General features: G+C 44.4%; 1 protein-coding gene across 1 annotated transcript in view; it reads left to right on the top strand.

Annotated features, from left to right (window-relative positions):
• Positions 1 to 23518, top strand: part of MYO16 (myosin XVI) — a 2485855-nt gene that overhangs the window by 1230471 nt on the left and 1231866 nt on the right. Inside the window, exon 17 of the mRNA XM_069204246.1 lies at positions 22638 to 22749. Within this exon, the coding sequence (XP_069060347.1) occupies positions 22638 to 22749 (112 nt within the window). The remainder of the gene's footprint in view (positions 1 to 22637; positions 22750 to 23518) is intronic.

Here is a 23518-nt window from a genome sequence, read left to right as displayed (position 1 = left end):
AGCTTGGATCTACTGGATGACATTCTATCTGAATTATGGCAGTCTTCATCATGTTAATTTCATTTTTTATAGCATACATTTGTTATTCCCAGGTACTTTCATCTTTCTAGTACTGTCTACTGTATGTTTCCTCCCCGCAGCAATTGTCTCCATCAAATATGGATTCTTAGTGGCCTTTTTTTAATGCAAGGCGTATTAGGCTCCCTGTGAAATTGTTCCCTGATGAGAGAATCACACAGTTTGCCCAAATCACAGGTATTTTCTATTTGTTTTTTAAACTGGAATGTCCCACAGTCATGTTTTTCTCTTGCATCCTATGATAACGCTTGTTTAAACAAGACATTCATTCTTCCACTAAAATGGTCTTCTAACTTTATGTACGTGGTTAGAATCACATCTCTTGCCTCACCTGCCTCCTCTTCTTGAGGAGGCAGGTGCCTCTGCTTGATCTTTATATACTTTTCTTCCTTCAACAGCTATGTTGTGTTATAAAACATGCTGTTTTCCTAAAGGTGAAAGGATTTCAGTCCCAATGATTCAGAAAATGTAACCCATTGTTTATCAGGTGGCCTCAGTTCTCCTGCTTTATTTAACAATGATAGCCATGGCCTCTTTATATACCTCTGTAACAATGTGTTGTACAGAGATTTTCATTTTTGATTTGTGTTTTTGTATAATTGAAGAAGTAATTTAGTTTGGGTAGACAGTGTTATCTGGGCTAATTTTTCTGGACGTCATTTTTAAAAATGGTGGATGTGTTGCAGTGATGATGTAATATTGCAAGAACCGTAAGACGCATATACTTCATTTAGGTGTCAAATTTAGGAGTCAAGTCATGTTATAGAGAAGAAAATAACTCCTCAGAGCAACCCTTCTGCCATTTTTCAAAATGGTGGCTGTATAATGGTGTGTTTTAGCCATCATATTGGTAATGCATTTAATATGTTTTTGTTTCAGGTTGTCAGTTGATTCAAATTTGTAAACATGAGCAAAGCAGGTGGTAGCAGAGGATCCTTAGCTCTTTACAGAGTGTTTCTTACTACAAAAGGACTCTTTCAACAAAGAAAAATGCATCACATGCCAAACTAATCTGAAAGAAACGCTAACATAAACTGCGGCTGGACAGAAGAGTTTTCGAGATGCGTCAGACAAACAGCACGATGAAGGTCACGAAAGATTGAAAATGATGAGTGAAGTGGATCAAATATTTTATCATTGTAACAACAAGTGCTACAAGTCTTATACAATGGAAAAAAGCCTGGAAAAAAATTGTCAACAAATAGCATAAACCAGTGAATCACAACAAGAATATGAGTATTTCTGAGAAAGCAATGACACCCAAACCAAATGCCCATCCACTAAGAACATCGATGGCTACCCCTCGTCCACCTCCAACAACTGATCAGAAAGCAGAAGATCTTCATGTGTTATCTGTTGATTAGCCAGAACAAGGGCCAGACGGATTGACAAAAGAACAAAGTACACAGTGTGTGAGTCTTGAAGGGCAAACGTTTTTATCTGCAGCTACTTTCTTCTAAGGTGAAGTTTTCAGCCAAATAGCAGATATAAAGAGCGAGGGAAATGTTTTTGCAGCAGATCTGTATGCCCACCCAAACTGCATACATGCATACATTCAAAAATATGAATGTACAATGAGCGCCCAACAGCAACATTACCACCAGCCTTCAGTTAAGTTTGCACTCTTTGAAAAAGAAAATGAAGTTTTAAAGCCACTATTGAGTGCTGGCTACGGGTTCACATTAAGTGAGATCAGAAAAATAACAGTGAATCTTGATGAAACTTTATTGATCCATAATGAGGAAACTGAGATTTTTCTGGTGAGGATGCACAATGAAAGAATTCATTTTTGTCAGTCTAACAAAAAAAATTACCCACTTATGGTGTTCTCGGCTAATTTGACTCCTGAGGTTCTTGCTGCCAAAATAAGAGCACAGGATGCCATAAGATCAGCAGGAATTATCTTAAGAAATGTGCTGAAAGATTTAGATTTTGGACTTAATGACAAATTTTGTGATGCCCCTGGCTCCACTAATCATGGAAGTCAACAAGAATTCCTGATGTTCTCTTACATTTTTTACATCTTTCTTTAATATCAGCAAAGCAACTGTTCCAAACTAAAGTTCTTGAGTGTGGAACAAAAACCGACAACATTGATGATGGCTTTGAAGATATAAGCGAAGAAGTGGAAGACAGTCCCATGTACCAACAGGTTTATGCTGTGCCAATGTACTGTTGTTTACAAATTATGTTTTATGAATTACATCACAATAAAAAAAAACTCAGCTGAACATGATGAGTGCCCACGCAATCTATGACAAATGCAAAAGCAGAGAGCTAATCACTTCAGTGAATAGGATTGGGGTATCAACAAATTAAATTGGCATAGTATGGAGCATGAGCTTATTAGCAACTCATGCTGTAAAATCTTCTCAATCCGACAGCACACCATTTCCAAGTCACTTTACGAGGAGAGGATTCACAATTGCTGCTCTTGATAATTTTGATTTTGAAGACAGCTCTTCTTTGTCTGGACCATCCAGCACACATGATACTGCCATGGGGATTTTTCTATACTGAACCAGTGAAGTAGCTACTAGAAAACAAGCTGTGCCAGATGGAGCCATTAACAAACAAACCTTCAAACCTATAACCAAACTGCCTTGTCAGTTTGTGCAAAATCACTAAGAGCCATCAACACGTCCCAGTCTACCAGAAAGTTTCAATGTGGCTGAGGACATGGACCTTCTTCTACCTGATGCTGCGGTCCACAAAGCTGATTTAACTGAATTTATCATATCCCTTGTTCGATATGGACTGAAGGATGAAAAAAAGTCAGTTCCTCCGTGGGATGGAATTGATGTTCTGATCCCCCAGAATGCCGACCCACTGGTGGAGTTTTTAACAATAATACCATCTCCAGTCACAGGCTATGGAGCAGTATACACAGTTCTAAAACATTGCCAAAATGTGTGTGCTCAGCTTGAAGACCAACCTGTCCTGTCAATTTTGTGCAACAAAGGTTTTTTCCCTACTGTAGCTGACATTTCTATGAGCAATTGTGTAGAATTTGATGATCTTTATCGAATGATAGGCATTTTCCACAGAACAAAAGGTGTGTTGTGGTCTACAGGAAGTTATCTAAGTGGATGTGGCATAGACGATGCACTTATTGAGGCAAATTAGATGAAGCTGACCTTTGTGTTGTACCATATGTTGAGTGGGCTGTTCGGAATGGTTTCAATCGAGTCATTGTACTGTCAAATGACACAAATGTTATTATTGTGCTGCTTAGATTTGTTGCAATGTTCATAAATCAAGGATTGTCGGTGTTATGGATATTGTATGGAACAGGTGAGAAAAGACACTTAGGCTCTCATTATGACCATGGCTGTCGGTGATAAAGTGGAGTAATACCGCCAACAGGTCGGTGGTAATTGCCGCCAAATTATGACCTTGGCGGAAAGATCTCCAAAAGACAGCCAATGTACCACACCGACCGCCAGGGCGGAAACAACAGCCTCCATGAAGGTAGCCACCTACAGCCAGGCGAAAGTCAAAGTTCCGACCCACCATGGTAAGACCCTGCAAACGGCCACCTTTTCTGGGACGGTACCAATGACATCAAAAGCCTGGCTGAAACAGAGCTCACAAGGGAAATGAACCACCATTGGAGACACAGGGAAGAACCACGCCACCATGGAACCAGAACTGCATGTATTTCCGATGATATTCTACGTTCTGCTCCACCACGAACACCAACGCTGGTGAAGACAACGATGGTGAGTACAGCCGCCTAGCACACAAGGGAGGGAGGGAGGAAAATGACAGTGACACACACATGCACCACACACACCCCATACACACAACCAGATGCACAAGAAAACAAGTTAGTCCCCCTAAATCAGCTGAGTAATGCAAGGACAAAACAAATTTATTAAAGTGAGTGTAATAATATCAACACAGTACAAAAATAACTTAGCCAATGTTACCAATATCTACAAATGTACAGAAAAAGGGACACTGCCCAGTTCTCAGTTAGCGTGGGCCACATGGCTGGTGCAGGCTCCTTCCCCTTTCGGCTGGCTGGTGCAGGTTCCTTCTCCTTCAGTATATGTGGCCTGGAATCCTTTCCATCACGAGTAGGTGCAGATGGAACTGGGCCCATGGACTGTTTGGCTGAGGTGCTTGGCTGGGTTTATGATACCTAGGCCATATGTGCAGGATGGGGGGAGGGGTAGGGAAGAGGTCAATGGTGGATAGGAAAGGTTTCTTAGGGACATTGGGGTGGGAAGAGGGAGAAGGAATGGGAGTGGAGGCTGAGGGAGTGGTTGTTGGAGGTGTCTGTCTGCTGGATTTGGGTGCAGGTGCATGGGCTGTATGCTGTTGGATGGCTGTTGGGTGTTTGAGTGCTTGTGTTTGTGTACTTTAGGAGAGGGGGACAGACACAGTGGGAGAGGGCACAGGGGACGTGTGCATAGCTGTTGTGGAGGTGTCTGCCAGTGAGGTGTGTGTTCTGCTTGGTGTGGTGATGCTGGTAGTGGATGCTGATGTAGTGCATGCAGGTGTGAGTGTGAACGTTACTGGGAGGGAGGTGGTGGAGGGGGAGGAGGGAGAGACAGTGGAGGCAGTGGATGTTGTAGTGTCTGCAACTGTATGGTGTTTGTGTGAGTGCTTGTGGGATGAAGTGTGGTGCTTGTGTTTGCCTGTGACGCTCTTGGGTGTTGTCATGTGTGCATGCTCGTCTGGAAGTGTGCTTGGGATGGGTTGTGGTAGAGGAGAATGGGATGGGAAAGTGGTAGATGGAAGGGGGATGGTAGAAACAGGGACAATGGCTGCCATCAGAAAGGAGGCGAGAGCCTAAATCAATCTCTCTTGGGCCGCCAATCCAGTGTGAATGCACTCCAGGAATAAATTAGATTGTTGCATCTGGGCTGCCAGCCCCTGGATGGCATTTGGAATGGTTGACTGCCCTTCAGAGATGGATCTCAGGAGGTCAATTGCCTCCTCACTCAGGGCAGCAGGGCTAACTGGGGCATGGCCTGAGATGCCTGGGGCGAAGGAGATGCCCACCCTCCTGAGTGAGCGGGCACAGGCAACACGAGTAAGGGGTGCTGGGAGGGCGGTGCTGGTACGGGGGTGGCGGCTGTACCTGTAGCTGTGGTGGCCACAGAATGTGTGCCTCCACCAGGGAGCTTCCATCGGAGGAGGTATCTGTATCTGAGTTGTCCCCTCCGGTCTCCGCCATGGTGCTCCCCTCGCCCTCCATCCCACTGGTGCCCTCAGCGTCGGTGGACTCTGCCTCCTGGGTCCTGTGGGATGCAGCTCCCCCTGTCGCCAGTGCCTCTGCTCCTCCGCCAGATGATGCTAATGCACATAATGACAGGATGACAAAACAAGAAAGGGGTGAGAGAGATAAAGAATACACTGGGTCATTGGATGCACCAACACCACTGTTGGTGTGCACAGCACTCTCACACACAGGAAACAGGCCTACTCACTATGCATTGCACAACCACTGATATCACTAGCCACCAAGGCATGAGGAAAGGCACACACCGCAAACTGCAGCACACCTGGGACCCATGCAGCCCTGACCAGTAGTGGATGCTTACATGCTAGGTAAGAAGGATTATCCCTTCAGAACCCTAGCCACCAGAGGACCTACGCTGCCATGTCAGTCCTTGCCTCGGGGCACCCACTGACACACATCCACTACCCGGATACCACCCCACCAGCCACAAGTTGTAATGATAGCCACTGTACTCACCCCCTTGTGGCTGCTGTGATGCCCTCAAGTGGCCATCCAGCTCTGAATAGGCTACTGCCAGTAGGCGGGCCATCAGGGGGTCAGGGTTTGACGGGCACCCCTTCCTCATTGGGAGGCCATCCCCAGCTGGGCCTCCGCCATCTTCCATGTCCAACATCTTAGGTCCTTCCACCGTTTCCGACAGTGGGTGCTCTGCCTGCCATAGACCCCTAGGGTGCGCACGTCCTTGGCGATGGCAAGCCATATACCTTTCTTTTGATGGGCACTGACCTGCAGAGGCAATACACACAGGAAAACACCATTAGAGAAACAGTCCAGCCTGTTACACATATGGCCCACCATACCCACTTCCATCACCATTGGCACACACATAGCCCAGCACACAGCTTATACACCGCAAAGAGGAAATCCACCCACCAAGGCCTTCACACACACAACTCCATGCATTCAATCCACATGCATCGTGGCCACAGTGTACTCATCTGTTGGTCTGGACGCCCATACAGCAGTCCGTACTGAGGTAGGACCCCATCCACTAGTCTCTCCAACTTCTCCGAAGTGAAGGCTGGGGCCCTTTCCCCAGTCACACAGGCCATGGTAGGTTCCAGACACAGGTCACAGCAGCACATGCAGTGTAGGTCCTCTCCTATGGAAGGGCAGGTAGCAAGTGAGGAATATGACAGAATATGGCGTTCATGTCTGCGGCAGTGCATACCGTCACTGCCGGTGTAGATCATCATTGGCCATTGTAACCCATAGGGCCCAATATTAACCAATGAGGAGTTGCACTGCAGTTCCCGACCACCTCCTGCCACGGCGCACAACGTCAGCGGAATTACCTCACTTCCACCTGTCCCTCTATACCGGACAGGCAGATGCCATTTCAGGGGGGGGGCAGCCCTATGGATTCATGCTGCGTCACTGGAGAAATAGGCACATAGTGGAAAAATAACACTGGCCCATAACAAGTTTACGGATTGCAAACTCCTGTTGTGGCTCCAATGTTCAGTTTGTGACAGCCTCCTCACTCTTGTGTCCCTTAGATACCTACCGCTGTGGATGAATAGGAGATGGAGACATAAACCCCTGTACAGACCCCTCGTGGACTTGGCAACACTGGAGAACAGGCACATTATCCTCACCTATAAACTTGACAGGGCCACAATCACAGAGCTGTGTGCCTAGTTGGAGCCTGACCTGATATCTGCTATCCGTCACCCCACGGGGATCCCCCCTCTTGTGCAAGTGCTATCTGTACTCCATTTCCTGGCAACTGGTTCTTTCCAAGAGACAGTGGGCTTGGCAGCAGGAATGTCACAGCCAATCTTCTCAATAGTGCTGACAACAGTGTTGTCTGCCCTGATAAAACACATGTGCAGCTACATTGTTTTCCCTCACTTTGAGGATTTAGCCACTGTGAAGGCCAAGTTTTATGCAATGGGACATATCCCCAACATAATTGGGGCGATTGATGGTACACGTATTGCATTTGTCCCCTCTGGCAGAATGAACAGGTGTTCAGGAATCGTAAGGGTTTCCACTCCATGAATGTTTAGATGGTGTGCTTGACAGACCAGTACATCTCCCACGTCAATGCTAAGTATCCTGGGTTGGTGCTTGATGCCTTTGTCCTGAGGAATAGCAGCATCCCAAATGTGATGGCACAACTACAGAGGCACAGGGTGTGGCTAATAGGTGAGCCCTGGTTCCCACCCAGTAGATGTTGGTGTATGGGTATGGTGTGGGCCATATAGGATAGTGTGTGGCTAAATATTTGCAGGTGACTCTGGTTACCCATGCCTATCATGGCTGCTGACCCCTGTGAGGAATGCCAGGACAAGGGCAGAAGAACGTTTTAATGAGGCACATGGGCGAACTATGAGGATCATTTAAATGACCTTTGGCCTCCTGAAGGCCAGGTTCCGGTGCCTCCATCTAACAGTTAGATCCCTGTGCTACTCACCCAGGAAGGTCTGCCAGATAGTCGTGGCATGCTGCATGTTGCACAACCTGGCCCTCAGACGCCATGTCCCTTTTCTGCACCAGGAGGAGACTGGAGATGCCCTTGTGGCAGCAGTAGACCCTGTGGACAGTGAGGATGAGGAGGCAGAGGATGAGGGCAACAGAACATCAGTTATACAACAATACTTCCAATGACACACAGGTAGGACAGTGTAACTTTACATTTCAATGAATTTGGTTGTAATCTGTGTGGCAATGGCATGCTGATATTTCCCACTTCTATGCCCACTTACTGTTCCCTGTGGCAATTCATTTTGCAGATGTTGGTGACTTGACACATACTCCTGGTGTGATCACTACAGCCAGCTACAGGTCATTAATCTATGCTCATTCTATGTACAGTTAATTTGGAATGTTTGTACCTGTTTCAGATAATACATATTTGGAATACATGTCATACTCCAAATGGAGGTTTTTCAAAGGGTGTTTATTGAAGTGCTAACATACAGGGGGAAAGTGCAACGGGATGATGGAGGAAAGTCCAGGGTATTGTTCCAGTCTGTTTGTAGCACAGGTGCATTGTCCAAGGGGACATATGAAGGTAAGCAATGGCAGTTCAAGATGGACATGGTGACTGAGTGGGACACAAGGGGGTCAATCAGCAGAGTCTCATTTCCCGGTGGGGTCTTGGCAAGTGTCTCTGGATTCTGTCTGGATCGCAGGGAACGCTTGCGGGGTGGTTCACCTTCTGCAGGGGGAGGGGTGCTGGTGGCCTGTGAGTCCTGTGGCGGGGCCTCCTGGCCACTAGCGGCAGCGGAAGTGGAAGGTTGTTCAGATGACTGGCTAGTGGCAGGGGCCCACTGGTGTGAGACTGCCTCCCTCATAATGTTGGCCATGTCTGCCAGCACCCCTGGTATGGAGATCAGGGTGTTGTTGATGGCCTGCAAGTCCTCCCTGATCCCCTGCTACCCCCTTGCAGCCACCTGTTCTCCTGCACGTTGTCCAGGATCAGGTCCATCATGTCCTGAGAATGTTGGTAGGCTCCCAGGATCTTGGAAAGTGCCTCCTGGAAAGTCGGTTCCCTGGGTCTGTCCTCCCCCCGGTGCACAGCAGTCCTCCCAGTTTCTCTGTTGGCCTGTGCTCTGTCCCCTGAACCGTGTGCCCACTGCCACTAACTCCAGGTCCCTGATTGTCTTGGGGGTGAGTTGTGGCCTGGGGTCCCTGTAGAGGTGGACAGAGGTGTTGGTACCCTGGGTGGGTGCTGTGGTGGTGTTTCCAAATGGGGGAGGCTCTCTGGTGGTATGTGACAGGGCTTGGGTAACCGGCTACCAGTTGTCCCTGATGGGCCAGGTAGGTCATCCAGATCCTGAAGACCAGAGTTGCTGTCATCACTGTGGGCCTCTTCTGTTGGGGGGCTGGATATTGCTGGCACCTCCTCTCCACTGACATTGGCTGGGGTACCCTTGGGGATGTAAATGATGTGTTATGTGTTATGGTTTATGTGTCTGACATATTGAACATCCGTGGCTTCCCCTCTATAGTTGGATTTGCCCTGCCAGCTTTCACTTGTGTATGTTAGTGTATGGTGGGATTGTTAGTTCTCTAGTGTGTACATGCTTTAGTGATGAATGTCCATGCAGGGCTGTGAGGGATGTCCATGCATTGGTACAGCATGCAGGGCTTGGCATTGCTATGAGTGGGATGTGATTCTGGAGTGTGTGGGATGTAGTCGAGTGATTGGAGTGAAGGTGAGGGTATGTGATGGCATGCAGGTATGGGGGTGATGATAGTAGAGAGTTGGCTTACCAGATTCCAGTCCTCCTCCGACTCTGGCCAGGCCCTCAGGATGCAATATTGCAATGACTTGCTCCTCCCATGCTGTGAGTTGTGAGGGAGGAGGTGGTGGTCCACCACCAGTCCTCTGGATAGTGAGCTGGTGTCTGGATGCTATGAAACGTACCTTCACCCGTAAGTTGTTCCACCTCTTCCTGATGTCATCCCTAGTTCTGGGGTGCTGTCCCACGGTGTTGACCCTGTCCACGATTCTCCACCATAGCTCCATCTTCCTGGCAATTGATATCTTCTGCACCTGTGCACCAAATAGCTGTGGTTCTACCCTGACAATTTCCTCCACCATGACCATTAGCTCCTCCTCTGTGAAACGGGAGTGTCTTTTTGGTGCCATGGGTGTTATGTGTGGTGTGTTGGGTAATGTGTTGGAGTGTGTGATGTGGAGTGCGTGAGTGGTGTGTAGGTGTGAGTAGTGTGTGGCTCTAGTTGTGTCAGTGGTCTTGGTATCTCTCTGGTGGCAATGCTTTGTAGTGGTAAATGGTTGTGGGTAATGTGGGTGTGTGTTTTATAGTGGTGTGGGTGTGGTGTGTGTATGGGTGTCAGGTGTTGTTGTTTGAATTGTCCAATCTAGTGTTGTTTTGTATGCAGGTGTCTATTGTGAGCATGGCGGTATGTACCGCCAATGGTTTAGCACCATTGAATTTCCTCCATAGTGATTCGTGGGTCATATTGTGGTGGGCTCTGTTCTATTGGCGTAATAGTGTGGGTTTTGGGACTGCTACTTTATCACTAACCTTTGGGCTGGCGGATTTGTGTCTGTGGCTGAATTCTGTCGGATTGGTGTGTGTGTATCATAATATGGTGAACGGATATCTGCTGCTGCCGCAGTAAGTTGGCGGCCGTATGCGTGACGGTAAGTAGGGTTTACCGCCAATGTCATAATGAGGGCCTTAATGCCTCTAAATATTCAGGGCCATATTTATACTTTTTGACGCAAAACTGCGCTAACGCAGTTTTGCGTCAAAAAAATTAGCGCCGGCTAACGCCATTCTGAAGCGCCATGCGGGCGCCGTATTTAACCAATGACGTTAGCCGGCGTTAGCCGCCGGCGCTGCCTGGTGTGCGTGTAAAAAAACGACGTACACCAGGCAGCGCCGGCGTAGGGGGATATGGAGCTTGGGCGCCAAAAAATGGGGCAAGTCAGGCTGAGGCAAATTTTTCGCCTCAACCCGATTTGCGCCATTTTTTTCGACTCCCAACCCCCATAGAAATGACTCCTGTCTTAGCAAAGACAGGAGTCATGGCCCCTTGCCCAATGGCCATGCCCAGGGGACTTCTGTCCCCTGGGCATGGTCATTGGGCATAGTGGCATGTAGGGGGGCACAAATCAGGCCCCCCTATGCCACAAAAAAAAATATATATACTTACCGGAACTTACCTTAATGTCCCTGGGATGGGTCCCTCCAGCCTTTGGTGTCCTCCTGGGGTGGGCAAGGGTGACAGGGGGTGTCCCTGGGGGCATGGGAGGGCACCTCTGGGCTCCTTCCGAGCCCACAGGTCCCTTAACGCCTGCCTTGTCCAGGCGCAAAAAAACGGCGCAAAAGCAGCCGTACGTCATTTTTTTTGACCCGCCCACTCCCGGGCGTGAATTTTGCCCGGGAGTGTAAATACGGCCCACATGCCTCCGAGTCAATTTTTTAGACGGGAACGCCTACCTTGCATATCATTAACGCAAAGTAGGTGTCCACGCTAAAAAATTACGCAAACTCCATGGACTTTGGCGCTAGACGCGTCTTACGCCAAAGTATAAATATGGAGTTAGTTTTGCGTCGGAATTGCGTAAAAAAAAACGACGCAATTCCGGCGCAAACAGAGTATAAATATGCCCCTCAGTGCAAGAAACTTGACCCAGAATTGCCCTGTGTTCTCATCAAGGCACCTATTTCTACGGGTGATGACACTATGAGCAAAATTGGAACAAAACTTGGAGCTTTAACTGCAGAACATGTGAAGTTTCTAAAAGCATTTGCTGAGACAGAAGAAGAATGTGACTTTAAAGAAGTCGAAAAATAACTTGTGCATGTGTGCAATGCGACTTTTGAGTGCCACATATTTGACAATCTTTGGTACAGTGAGTTCAAGCAATCAGTTCCGCTAAGTGACCTATTACCTATTTCATAATGTGTGGGTCAACACAATAAAAGAGCATTCTACTTGATCATCAGATGTGTAAATGTTTTGGATCATGCATATGCAGAGAAATATCTGTATAAATTTGATTGGGAAGAAATTGATGGGGTGCTAAAACCTACTAAATTTCTAAAGCTTCTACTCACAGAACTTACACGAAATACTGAATCTGGCAATCCATTGACATGGTAACTCTGCTGAGATGGTTGTACTTCCAAATTTTAAAAACTATACTTAGTAATCTGCTGTTTATGGCCCTCATTACAACCCTGGCGGACAGTGTTAAAGCGGCGGTAAGACCGCCAACAGGCTGGCGGTCTATTTTTTTGTATTATGGTCATCCGCCGCTTCACCGTTCAGCCCGCCAGGGCGGAGACGACCGCTGGGCTGGAGACCTGGGTCTCCAGCCCGGCGGCCGTCACAATACCGCCGCCGGTATTTCGACCCGGCTTACCGTCGTGGATTTCCAGCGGTAGGAACCGCCATGAAATCCATGGCGGTAAGCCCTATCAGTGCCAGGGAATTCCTTCCCTGGCACTGATAGGGGTCTCCCCCACCCCCAACCCCCACCCCGATTCCCTCCCCTACACCCCCCACCACCCCTGCCACCTACCAAAGGTGGCAGGGCCCCCCTCCCCACCCCAACCCCCAACATCACATAACTCACACACACACGACACGCACGCAGGCACCACCAACACACAAACACGCACACACACCAACATACATGTCTACATCCACACACTCAGTCAGACACTCACACACCCATATACAGACATACACGCACACATCCATACAGACATACATACAGACATACACGCACTCATTCCCAACACACGCAACACACCCGCAAGCATACACGCACTCACCCCCTCACATACACAGACGCACACCCCCATGCACCCACACAACACACAACATCCCCCCACCCCCCTCCCCTAACGGACGATCGACTTACCTTATCCGTCGATCCTCCGGGAGGTGACGGGAGCCATGGGGGCTGCTCCGCCGACACCACACAGCCAACAGAACACCGCCGCACCGAATCACAGGACGTGATTCGGTGGGCGGTGTTTTGTTGGCGTGGCGGTCGAGGTGGAGCAACCTCCACTTCCCCGCCGCCCGCCAGTATGGCTGTTGGCGGCTCTCCATCGTAAAAAGGACGGAGAGCAGCCAACAGTCATAATACGCCGAGCGGCAAACCGCCACTACTGGCGGTCTTCCGCATGGCGGTCCCTCGGCGGTCTTGTTAAAAGACCACCGAGGTTGTAATGACCACCTATGTGTCCATCACCGAGATATTCACAAATCAGCACATTGTCTATTCTCTGTGCTTGAGGCCTATAGACTATCTATACGATTGCTCTTATTACATACAAATCAGTGTCTCTAAAGGACTCTCTTCCTTCCTATATACAGATATGTCATCACACCTTCATTTTACATCAAGTAGAGGGTTTCATTATTGTGCCTAAATCAGAAGGACCAAGTGTAAGAATTTGATCTTGAAGGTGCCCCTCTCCATACACGTGTTCAATGAAGAACAACCAAGGAGGTGTTACTTTTTATCCATGAAAACAACTAAGGGAGAAATCCCAGCAAAGATGTGTCAATCTAGATAGGTGTGTGTGCATGCATGTGTATGTGTGCAGCCTTGCTGTAGAATCTCCTGTTAAAAGTAAAAAATAATCCATTACAGTGGAAGTGCTTTGCATTTATACAATTTAACAGGTCTAAGAACCTGGGGTTATGGAAAAGTTCAATTTGTTTAGAAACATATTTGCATAAAATTATTCTGAAAATAGCAGAAATGCTTTGAAGTACAGTAGCTGTTTTATTTCCTACATGGTAGTTGTTGCTCTGACCCTCTTTTCTCCTTATGATAAGTTATTTTTCGAATGTATAAGGAAGTCTGAAGCTCTCTAGAACAACTAGAGAGAACTCGGTAAGAGGTCAAGGTGAACATTTCATAATCTCTCTGCCAAGTTACTGATTAACAAATTAAAGAACAGGTCTCAGCCTGAAACTGAAACTGTCCCATAGCCATGTTAATTTGCTTTGTTTTTTTCTTAAATGTAGGAAACTGATTGGCTCAGATAACTCTTGGGGCATTAAAACACTGAGACTTTTACTTCATCTGTTCCCGTTATGTTATATTTAGAAACCTTTGGAGCGAGATTTTAAACAGGAATACTTATGTGTATAAGACTAATGTCCACCTAAACAAAGTTAATACTTTTGATGCTGTCACTTATAGAAAGGTTAATCCTCATGACAAAAACAATTGGATTTGAAAACATAGATGAGTGGCATGACATTGGTTGTAACTAAGTGCAAAAGTAATTCTAGGATGGTTGTCTTCAAATGAGGCTATGAGCTAATCATATTGGCTTTAAGAAAAATGAAAGGGTACGTTGGGAAGCTTCAATAATTTTGAATCACTTTACATGGCTTTGCTGGCCTAAGTAAAGCCCAATTATCAACTATATCGACAGACTGTAGTAGCACTCAAACAAAACTGAGTGTGACTTATCACAAGTGTTTTCCTTTGGTAAGACCCCGTGGCCTTACAATAGATGCAGCCCTTCTATTTTTAATTGTTTTCAATGTTTATTTTAATAGTTAAATATTGATCAATTTTCTATAAAGTAATCACCTTTCATTTAAACAATTAGTATACATCTATTGGAATAATCACATGATTTTTGCTTAGGCTAAATTTTTCAGAAGAGCTTAGTATTATTAGGTGTCTTCGAGTTACAATGTAGCACAGACCACTCACCCAGCAGCCCAATTTCCAAAGGCATCTCTAAAAATGAATAGGGAGAACTTAGATATTTTACTGTTTGAATTGCTGTAAAGCCTTTACAGTCAGCATGACGAAAACTTGTGAGGCTTTTTAGGAGAGTTTTAATGTAATAAAAACCCTTAAATGTTGTAGACAGAACAAATCATAGCTGACACTTAAGATGTAACTGCAAAATAATTCTTAGGATCTCTGTTTGGACCATTTTGTACCAACACAAATTTATACTGTGGTTTGTAGATGCAGTAATATAGTACACACTTTCTAGCAGGGAACTTGAAGTATTGACTTCTGAAGAATTATTCCACCACTTTATTTAACTGGTAAATGTATTGCTCTCACTATTGTTTACTAAATAGTCTTGATGTGTAGCATTGTTCCAAATGAATTCTTACCTACCCCTTTTGGCCGGATAGGAGGGGCACGGGTCAAGAAAGGCTATTGGACCTTAGACAAGAGTGCTGGGTTGGTTGCCCCTGCTGCCTCACGTTGTGCACTAATATAACTTTGCAAACTGATCCATGTATAATCCCTTCAGCACTTGGCTTTCAATTGTAGTGATGTTAAGCATTTACTTGCTTCTCAGGGAAGTAATGTGGGGATGTAGAAATTCAGCACTCTGAAGTCGCCCAGCACCCTTTACTGTTGCAAAAGAATAGTACCTTAATCTACACACTGCAATAATTTACAGCACATAAAACACAATTATTTTACTGGCCCTTGAATTACTGCACCTTTTATTCTGCCCCATCTCGCCCCTTCCTCAGTTGTCCATACATTGGGAGGTCTAGATTGGTCTCCCCACAGGGTTTGATTGTCCTTTAAGCTATCTATGCTTAGGTGCAGATTACCCTGGAGTTCAGTAGTAGCATTCAGGGCCTGAGTTGTGCTTTTTTGCGTCAAAAAGTAAAGCGCCGGCTAGCGCCATTTGAGGATGTCAGCCGGGTGCCATATTTAAGGGATAGCACAAGCAGCGCTAAGGCCTGGTTAGCGTCAAAATAGATTACGCTAGCTGGGTAGGGGAGGTGTAGGGAAAACTGGAGGTTGTGCGTGAAAGAATGGCGCTGGTCAGGTTAGAGTCAAAATACTGACTAACCTGACTAGCGCCATTGTTCGACACACAACCCCCATGGACATGACTCCTGTCTAAGTAAAGAAAGGAGTCATGCCCCCCAGCCAAATGGCCATGCCCAAGGGACGCATGTCCCCTGAACATGGCCATTGGGCACAGTGCCATGTAGGGGGGGCCAAGTTAGGTCCCCCTGTGGCACTATAAAAAAAAAAAAAACTTACCTTTAGTTACCTATATTTACCTAGGATGGGGTTCGCCATCCTCCACTGTCCCTCTGGTGTGGGTGGGGTGTCCCTGGGGCCTGGGGAGGGCACCTGTTGGCTTATTTCATGGTGTTCCAACATGGAAATAGGCCCACAGGTCCCCTAACGCCTACCCTGGCCCAGGCGTTAAATAATGGCGCTAAGCAAGCTTAGTGCCATTAATGAGGCCCGCCTCCCTCCCGTGCGTGATTTTTGCACGGTAAGATAAATAAGGCGCCTTGGCCTTAGAGTTATTTTTTGCCTGGAAACGCCTACCTTGCATCTCATTGACGCAAGGTTGTTTTCCGCAGGCAAAAAATTACTTTAACTCCAATATTTTGGCACAAGACATGTCTAGCGTCAAAATATAAATATGCAGTTAAGTTTGCGCCGGATTTGCGTAAAAAAATGATGCAAGTCCAGTGCAAACAGAGTATAAATATGCCCCTCAGTTCTTAAGCTAGTCTCTGCCACTGTATAGTCTTGCCACAGCACGTTTCAGTCTCAGTATATGCCGGAGACCTGCAGCACACATCTTGCTTTATTTCTGCTTCTGGGAGGAGACATGCTTGACCCTCATTCTGACGAAATGTGTCAGATGGATGACAGTGGGAGCTGCCATCCGAAATCCTCATAGGGAGGCGATGACTCTGGCAATGGTGGACCCTCTTCATGGTTCCTGACTAGGGCACGGTAAGTGAGCCACTATGATCAAGGTCACAACCACACACGTTCAGTAGCACAAGGGTCTCCATTGGAGTGGCACGTCACATCCCAGAGACAGTCTTAGATGGTGGCGGCATGGTCCACCTAGGCATATCTTCTCAATGGGGCACACTTTACCTTCTTGATTTCAGCAGCGGGGACTACTGACCATATTCACTCCTGAAAACACTTTCATGGAGAGACAGCTGTTTACTTGCCTTAAGGCAACACACAAAAGTATATAAAAAAGTGCTTGAATTAATCTCAGCCACTGGTAGTTACTCGGGCCTCATCCCAATCTATTGTTATCTTGTACACCATGTCACCTCAGTTTGGACTCAGCCATATGGAAATCAATTTTGAAACAGCTCTAATGGGATCAGCCAAGCAAAAATGCCAGGCGAGGTGCTCCCTGAATGAGAACACAAGCAACCCGGGATGGGTATCCCCTTAGTTAGGGCTCATCAGCCAAGTGTCCAAGTATGTCACTTTAAGTGGGAGGGGTATGCGCAAATGTGGGTCCAGTCCACACTGTGTTACTGAAGCCTGGCTTGGCAGTTTGGGTGGGACTGTCCCCATTGGTGCTGGGTCAAGACTGATTTGCATATTGCTGAGTCCAAACTGATGTGGCATGATATGCAAAATAACAGTGGTTTGGGATATGGCCCAAGTAAATGCCATTGGCTGAGATTAATTCAAACATTCCATCAATCAATTTTTGTGTGCAGACGCCTCAAGGCAGCATTCCTTCCTTAGCCATCAAACCTACATACCACTAGATGTCAAGCTGCTCTGGCTCTTCTGGTCAGTCACAGCTCTGCAGGGTTGGGAGGTATCTTACCTGTCTCAGCAGCAGGCTGTCTTCAAGGTGTATCAGGCCAAACTCTCCATTTTCTAGTGAGGCTGTACTCCAGGTGATGTTCCCTCATCTCTGGGAAGCTGGCAGTAAGGCAGACACCAACTCCAGTTGCCCATTAATCATCTGATAACTCTGTAAAGCACTCCCTTCCTTGACTGAATAAAACTTGGAACTGGAGCACCATATGGGTCAATGGTTCCCACTTGTATACAGGTTAAGAGACATGGGATGTGGATCCAATATACTTGCCTGTCTCAGAAAACAGCCAAACCCTCATCTTTTGCACAGGAACAGGTAGGGAGATGCTAAAATGGAATGAGCAAGCCTCCAATTATTCCAGTTTGATCATACACATACTGTATGCACCACAAAGGCCTCATAAATGCATACACATAACACACACTTAGGATGTTGGCACATGGACCTGGGTTATCATATAGAAGCAGAACTTTACAGAAGTGAGGTAGCAGGCATCCACTCCAGTGTCAGAGATATAAAGGACTGGTCACTATTACTGATTCATGATACACAGTATGCTGTCACTACCACTCTTCATGCTACAATCACGACAGGGAAAGCAGTCTATTGCCTGACAAATGAGGGAATGTTTGTTACACAACCTCATGTTCAAGAGAGGTCTGGGGCCGCACTTCATGTCAAGGGATAGACATAGGCCTGTGTGTCCACACTGGTTTAGCATGAGGCTGGGGTCAAAATCAAAAACTCAGATACCTGATGCTCACAGCCAGACATCCAGGGCAGGAAAGCTCAACTGTGCATCATGCAGGAAACATTCCTATCAAAACAATGACAATTCCTGCAAAACCAAAAATTACCAATATTCCCCAGGAGTATTTTCATTATGAATATGTATTGTACAGTTCAGTGCCTTTCCAACATTCTCTGTTTGTCTTAATTTTGTTTCGGCCAATCTGGCACATCATTGTATTTAAAATAAAAGAAGGGAGTGAGGTGTGTAATTGATTTGTAACTGTCTGAGAGATACAGGTATGCAAGTGTCATGACCGCGGAATGGAGATTACTTTCCCTCCCACTAGTGTAATTTCTGGTGTTTACATTTTTGGTTCACTGGTGGTGTTAGAAAACAAATGTCATGTGTACTACGAGTAATTTAAGTAATTTAAGGTAGACATTTTAGTAATAGCTCTAAGAAAGATATTAATGTCTTCTGACTAATAGATACTTGTCCTCTCTCTCAAATCAAGGCATATTAGTTGTACTCCTGCTTGCTTTAGAATAATGTAATGCTTGGAAGCAATTGTCAGAAAGCACAATAAGCAGATGCACACAGCTAAACACTGTTGTTGCTATTTTTTCAACTTGCTGTCGGATGACAGACATGTAAATTTGCTTAGATGATGGGACACAATTATAAGGCATCCACAAGCAGGGGCATGTTTGGCGCAATGAAAGAATTGTGTAGTGTTTTCTTTTCATTGTGTTTTGTCCCAAATATAAGGGGGATTTCCGAATTTTAACCACACCTGTCTTTTTTAGAAATAAGGTAAGATGGCGGAGATGTTACAAATACCTATCTGATCCTTCATTTTATACATATTTTCACAATTGGTGATCCATAGGAATTCTGTTAGCTATTTGTCACAGATGCTTATGAATCTTTAGTGCCCAATTTGTTATATATAGAAGTCTTGACTGCTAATAGAGACATTGCAAGTCACCTGTGATTGTATGTGATCTGTTCAGTGATGTCTTCTGTATCATGTAAGATGGACGATTGGAAATATAGAGTGATGGTTATTTCATTAATGCTGGTCAATTTAATCCAAATCACTCATCAATACGTTCAAAGTGCTGTGAAGTCCCATAAACATGACATGAGTTACACCTTTCATGTTTGCACCTCCAGCAGATAGGGTGACTAAGTAGGCCAATCCATTGTAATTTCTATGAGGATAAATAACAATCACTCAATATCATGGAGGTTATTTAAGTTTAGAATTTTCAGATTACCCTGTCATAATTGGTCAGCATTTTGCAATGGAGCTTGCCATTGACCCATGAAATATTTCTGTATGTGTCTCAATAGCTAGTGGAGCCTGAATGAGCACTGAGTGGGGTTTGGAAATAAGTCAGTAATACGAATTGAATGTAATCCAGATTTGTTTTGATGGTAAAGACCTCAAGTTCTGAGGTATTGAATGATGGGAGAGTTTTGCACCATACTTATGAGTGTTTCTAGGTAGGTACATAAGAAATATAACAATTGGTGGAATTTCCAGTAGTCCGAGTCTTATAGATTCTGTTCTGATAAGGTGAGTTTGAAGGTTTGTGCAATATGTCAAGGAATAGATCTTCTAGGGAGGGGATCCCCTCTTTTGCCAACTTTCCAATGCATCTTCATGCACCAATCAGCAAGCAAGCCTGTGTCTCTCCAGATGAATGCCATTTAATGTACTAATGGGTTTTAAGTTCCCTTTGTGCACTTCTTCATTTAGCTAACATAAGTTGATTGATCAGTTTGTCTAATGATATGCTGTGTATAAAAACTCAGAAGATGGTTTTAGGGTGACAAACACTTTACTTTCTATGGTCACCAATGCCTGTTCATGTGGTTGTAATAAGAAATAGGTAAATTGTGATAAAAGATTGTTCAGGTAATATGATATCATGTGAGATATTCTAAGCCCTCCAATAAATGGAGTGTTTCCACGGTTTCAGTGATTTTATAGTGTGCCTAATCCTGTGCCATATGTACAATTTAATATCAGAGTTAATTTGGGTTAATAATATTCTATTAATCAGTACTGGCAGAGTTACAAAGACATACATAAATGTTTGTGCCTTCATTGTTATTGTTTTCAGTCTAGATGGTATCAGGTTGCCTGCCACTAGCTTCTCTAAACCTCTAATAAAGCAGACTCCCAAGCATTTAAATACTCTAGGATCTATTATGCATCAAAGTCACAGAAACTAGCTTTTGTGGTAGAGTGGATATTAGGTTATTCTATACACTTAATCATCAATTATGCCATGCTTTGCACCCAACCCCATGCTGCGCACGGCAATGGACATCTTACTCTATATTTTTTTTAAACATGGAAATTAACTGAAAAGAACAAAGTTTAAACTGGCACTATAGTTAGGAATTATTATAATGATTTTTCAAAAACCCTAGACATTCACCCAAAAAATAAAAAACAAATGTTCAAGGAAGGATATAATGAGGTGAAAATGTCCGTTAACACATACCATTTTAAATGAACAAAGCCACTGGAATTTCCCAGTTATAGTTATGTCAAGAAACTATAAGTCATGCTGTAATGTGACCCTAACTCATGCCCTCATCATGCACTGATAATTGACTTCCGTATTACATCACAGCATCATTGATAACATAACTTCAACATCTGAAATTACATAATTTATGACTCCCTGTGTATGGTGGAGTTACCAGTTATAGTTACTTTAGGGTACGACCTATAGTTACTTGAGATGACTATAACCGGTGAAATTCAATGGTCTTATTCATTTAAAACAGTATGTTTTAACTGACATTTTCACCTAATTGTAAGGTACCTTTAACCTTCACTTTTTTCAGTGAATTCCAAATGTTTTTTAATGCAAAGTAAGATATTATGACAGTACCTAACTATAATGTCACTGTAATCTTTGTTTTTTCTGTATATTTCTGTGTTTTTTAATGTAAAGTAATATTTTATTACCATACATAGCACCAACCCCATGCCTCACACAGCCACACTGCAAGGTCTGGCCTGGAGCCAGGCCCTGTGTTCAAGCCCCATAGGCAGTAAATCCCACATGTAAGGCTGATATTGTGATATGACAATACGAAGGATGCAGTTTTAAGTTAGGCAGACCTACTGACTTTGTCAAAGGGTTCAAAAAACAAAATATAAAAGTGGGCCTGTTGGATTTATTAAAGTTTCAGCATATTCACATATTTAAAACAGGCCTGTTATCTTTGTCAAAAAGTTACCAATTATTATCATTACATGTATAGTATATAAATTCATAATTTGAAATGTTTCATAAAAGTGATTGTCATATTTTTAATAAAACCTCCTAATGTGAATGGGCGCCTGTAGGTCCATGTGACAATTTGTGTACTAATCTCTCGGTATCTTTGGCTGTAGGTATGTTTGACTCTGTGTGTGCCTAGATGTCTCTAGTTATGTTGCGCTGTGTGCATATTTCTATGTAAGTGACACACCAGGAGAATTATTATTGAGTTAAATGTTCATCACTGAAGTTTGCAGTAATCTGCAGGTTGCAAGCGTGATTCGAGCAAAGCCAACTCAGCCTTTCATCTTTCAGAAGTTATTGAACTATTTATAGTTCAGTTTCTCATTATTGCCACCTTCTATTTCCAGCCGACAGAAATATAAAGAATGGAGATGTGAAGAGCTGAATAACCGATTAGCTTATTTTTGTATGGATAATGTTGTGCCTATATGCACTCAATATAGAAAGGTCAAAACTATTGAGCTTTTCAGTGCTTCTTTTCAATGGGCTCTCGAACTATGTACGGCTAAGCAAATAACACAAAACATTGCAGTTTTCCTGCCAAACAAATAAAATGTGGCATTTAAAAAAACCATAATAAAACACCTTATTTTTTTAGTCGCCTTAGACAATTTTATATATTTCATGTTGAGTTTAAACATCAAAACCATATAGTTGTCTTTGTGGAACAGCGTGCAGCAAGTACTCCTAGTGATTGAACAAGGCCACATTTCATGCTGACCGAGCACAATGTCAAATAACTGAAGAAGAGCTCAACATTAATCTAGCAAGTCTAGGTCAAATATGATCAGTTCTATAAAAAGAAGCTTTGTAACTGTAAAAGGGACATGAGGGAACAACATAATGTTATTATATTTATGAAAGTGGCATGATGTACAGTATACGGGACTGTTAACTTCAACAAAACAAAAACAGATGTTACCTAATTAGTACTTAATTTCTTCAAAGTGGATGCTTCTAAGAAACTATCCAGTACAATGCTTAAATTGGTACACACTTTTTAAAACACATTCATTAGCCGGCATTAACCGTGGTTTGTTCCCTGAAACTGCTGTAAACAAGTTAGTACATTGTGTTCAAGTCTTTTATATTGTTCCCACTACATTATGAGTGCAAGGGTAGTTGGAATGTTTTTAAGCCCCCGGCCTTGACACCGTGCCAAATTGTAATGCTTGCGTGCTTTTCTGTCTGTGCAGGTACCTGAACCAAAGTGTACTGGATGACGCATCAATAGCAGCAAATGCTCAAAACAAAGATAAACTGGCTGCCCTGAAACAAGCCATAAGTGTTTTAGGATTTAACAACCTGGTAAGTTATGTGACCAGCTTGAACTTCATGCCGAGAAATCAACTCAAAACAAGTCGAAACTATATTATGATACTCAGAGACGATTTCAAAGCGAATATATATCAGTCATTACTCAGCAAGGAAAGCAACAGAATCCTATTTAGAGTGATGAGGGATTTGCGCAGCCGCCTTAAATGGTCAACAATGTTATTTTAGTTTGTGAACATGCACGGATGTCTGTCAGCTATAACAAACTGATTGTTCGACATGGAGAAAGGTAAACTAACTCGTAGCTTGCCAAATGAACACTACATAAATGAATGGTCAGGTGATTGATGAGCTGATAGAATTATTAATATATTAAAGAATAGGGAAATTATCATTCATTTTAAGAGAAGCCCAAGCGCAATATCAAGATTTCACTGTGGATGAAGCTCTCAAACTCAAAACAGTAGTGCACCACACACACTTGCACACATGAAGAATACAAGCCATATGCACAAAGCTGTGATTCTCAAAGGGCACTCACTGTGTTAACTTTCTTTAAATCAGAAGCATATGTAGTGCTCAGATGACATTCTATTTGTTGATTTTAAAAACAGCGTTATACCTCTGGCCGAAGACAGTAGAATAACTCAACATGCTAGCGCTGCCCTGCAGAATGTGAAGAAGGTGCACCGAGTATCCCGTATCTCACAGATATCAGATACACATTAGGTGTTGTCAGAATGGGGGCCTTGGAGGTGTGGGGGAGACCCTGAAGTGTAGGACCCCCTGCGCCTCATTGACT

The sequence above is a fragment of the Pleurodeles waltl genome, chromosome 8 (assembly GCF_031143425.1).
Source record: "Pleurodeles waltl isolate 20211129_DDA chromosome 8, aPleWal1.hap1.20221129, whole genome shotgun sequence".
Taxonomy (NCBI): domain Eukaryota; kingdom Metazoa; phylum Chordata; class Amphibia; order Caudata; family Salamandridae; genus Pleurodeles; species Pleurodeles waltl.
This window is presented reverse-complemented; position numbering and strand designations above follow the sequence as displayed.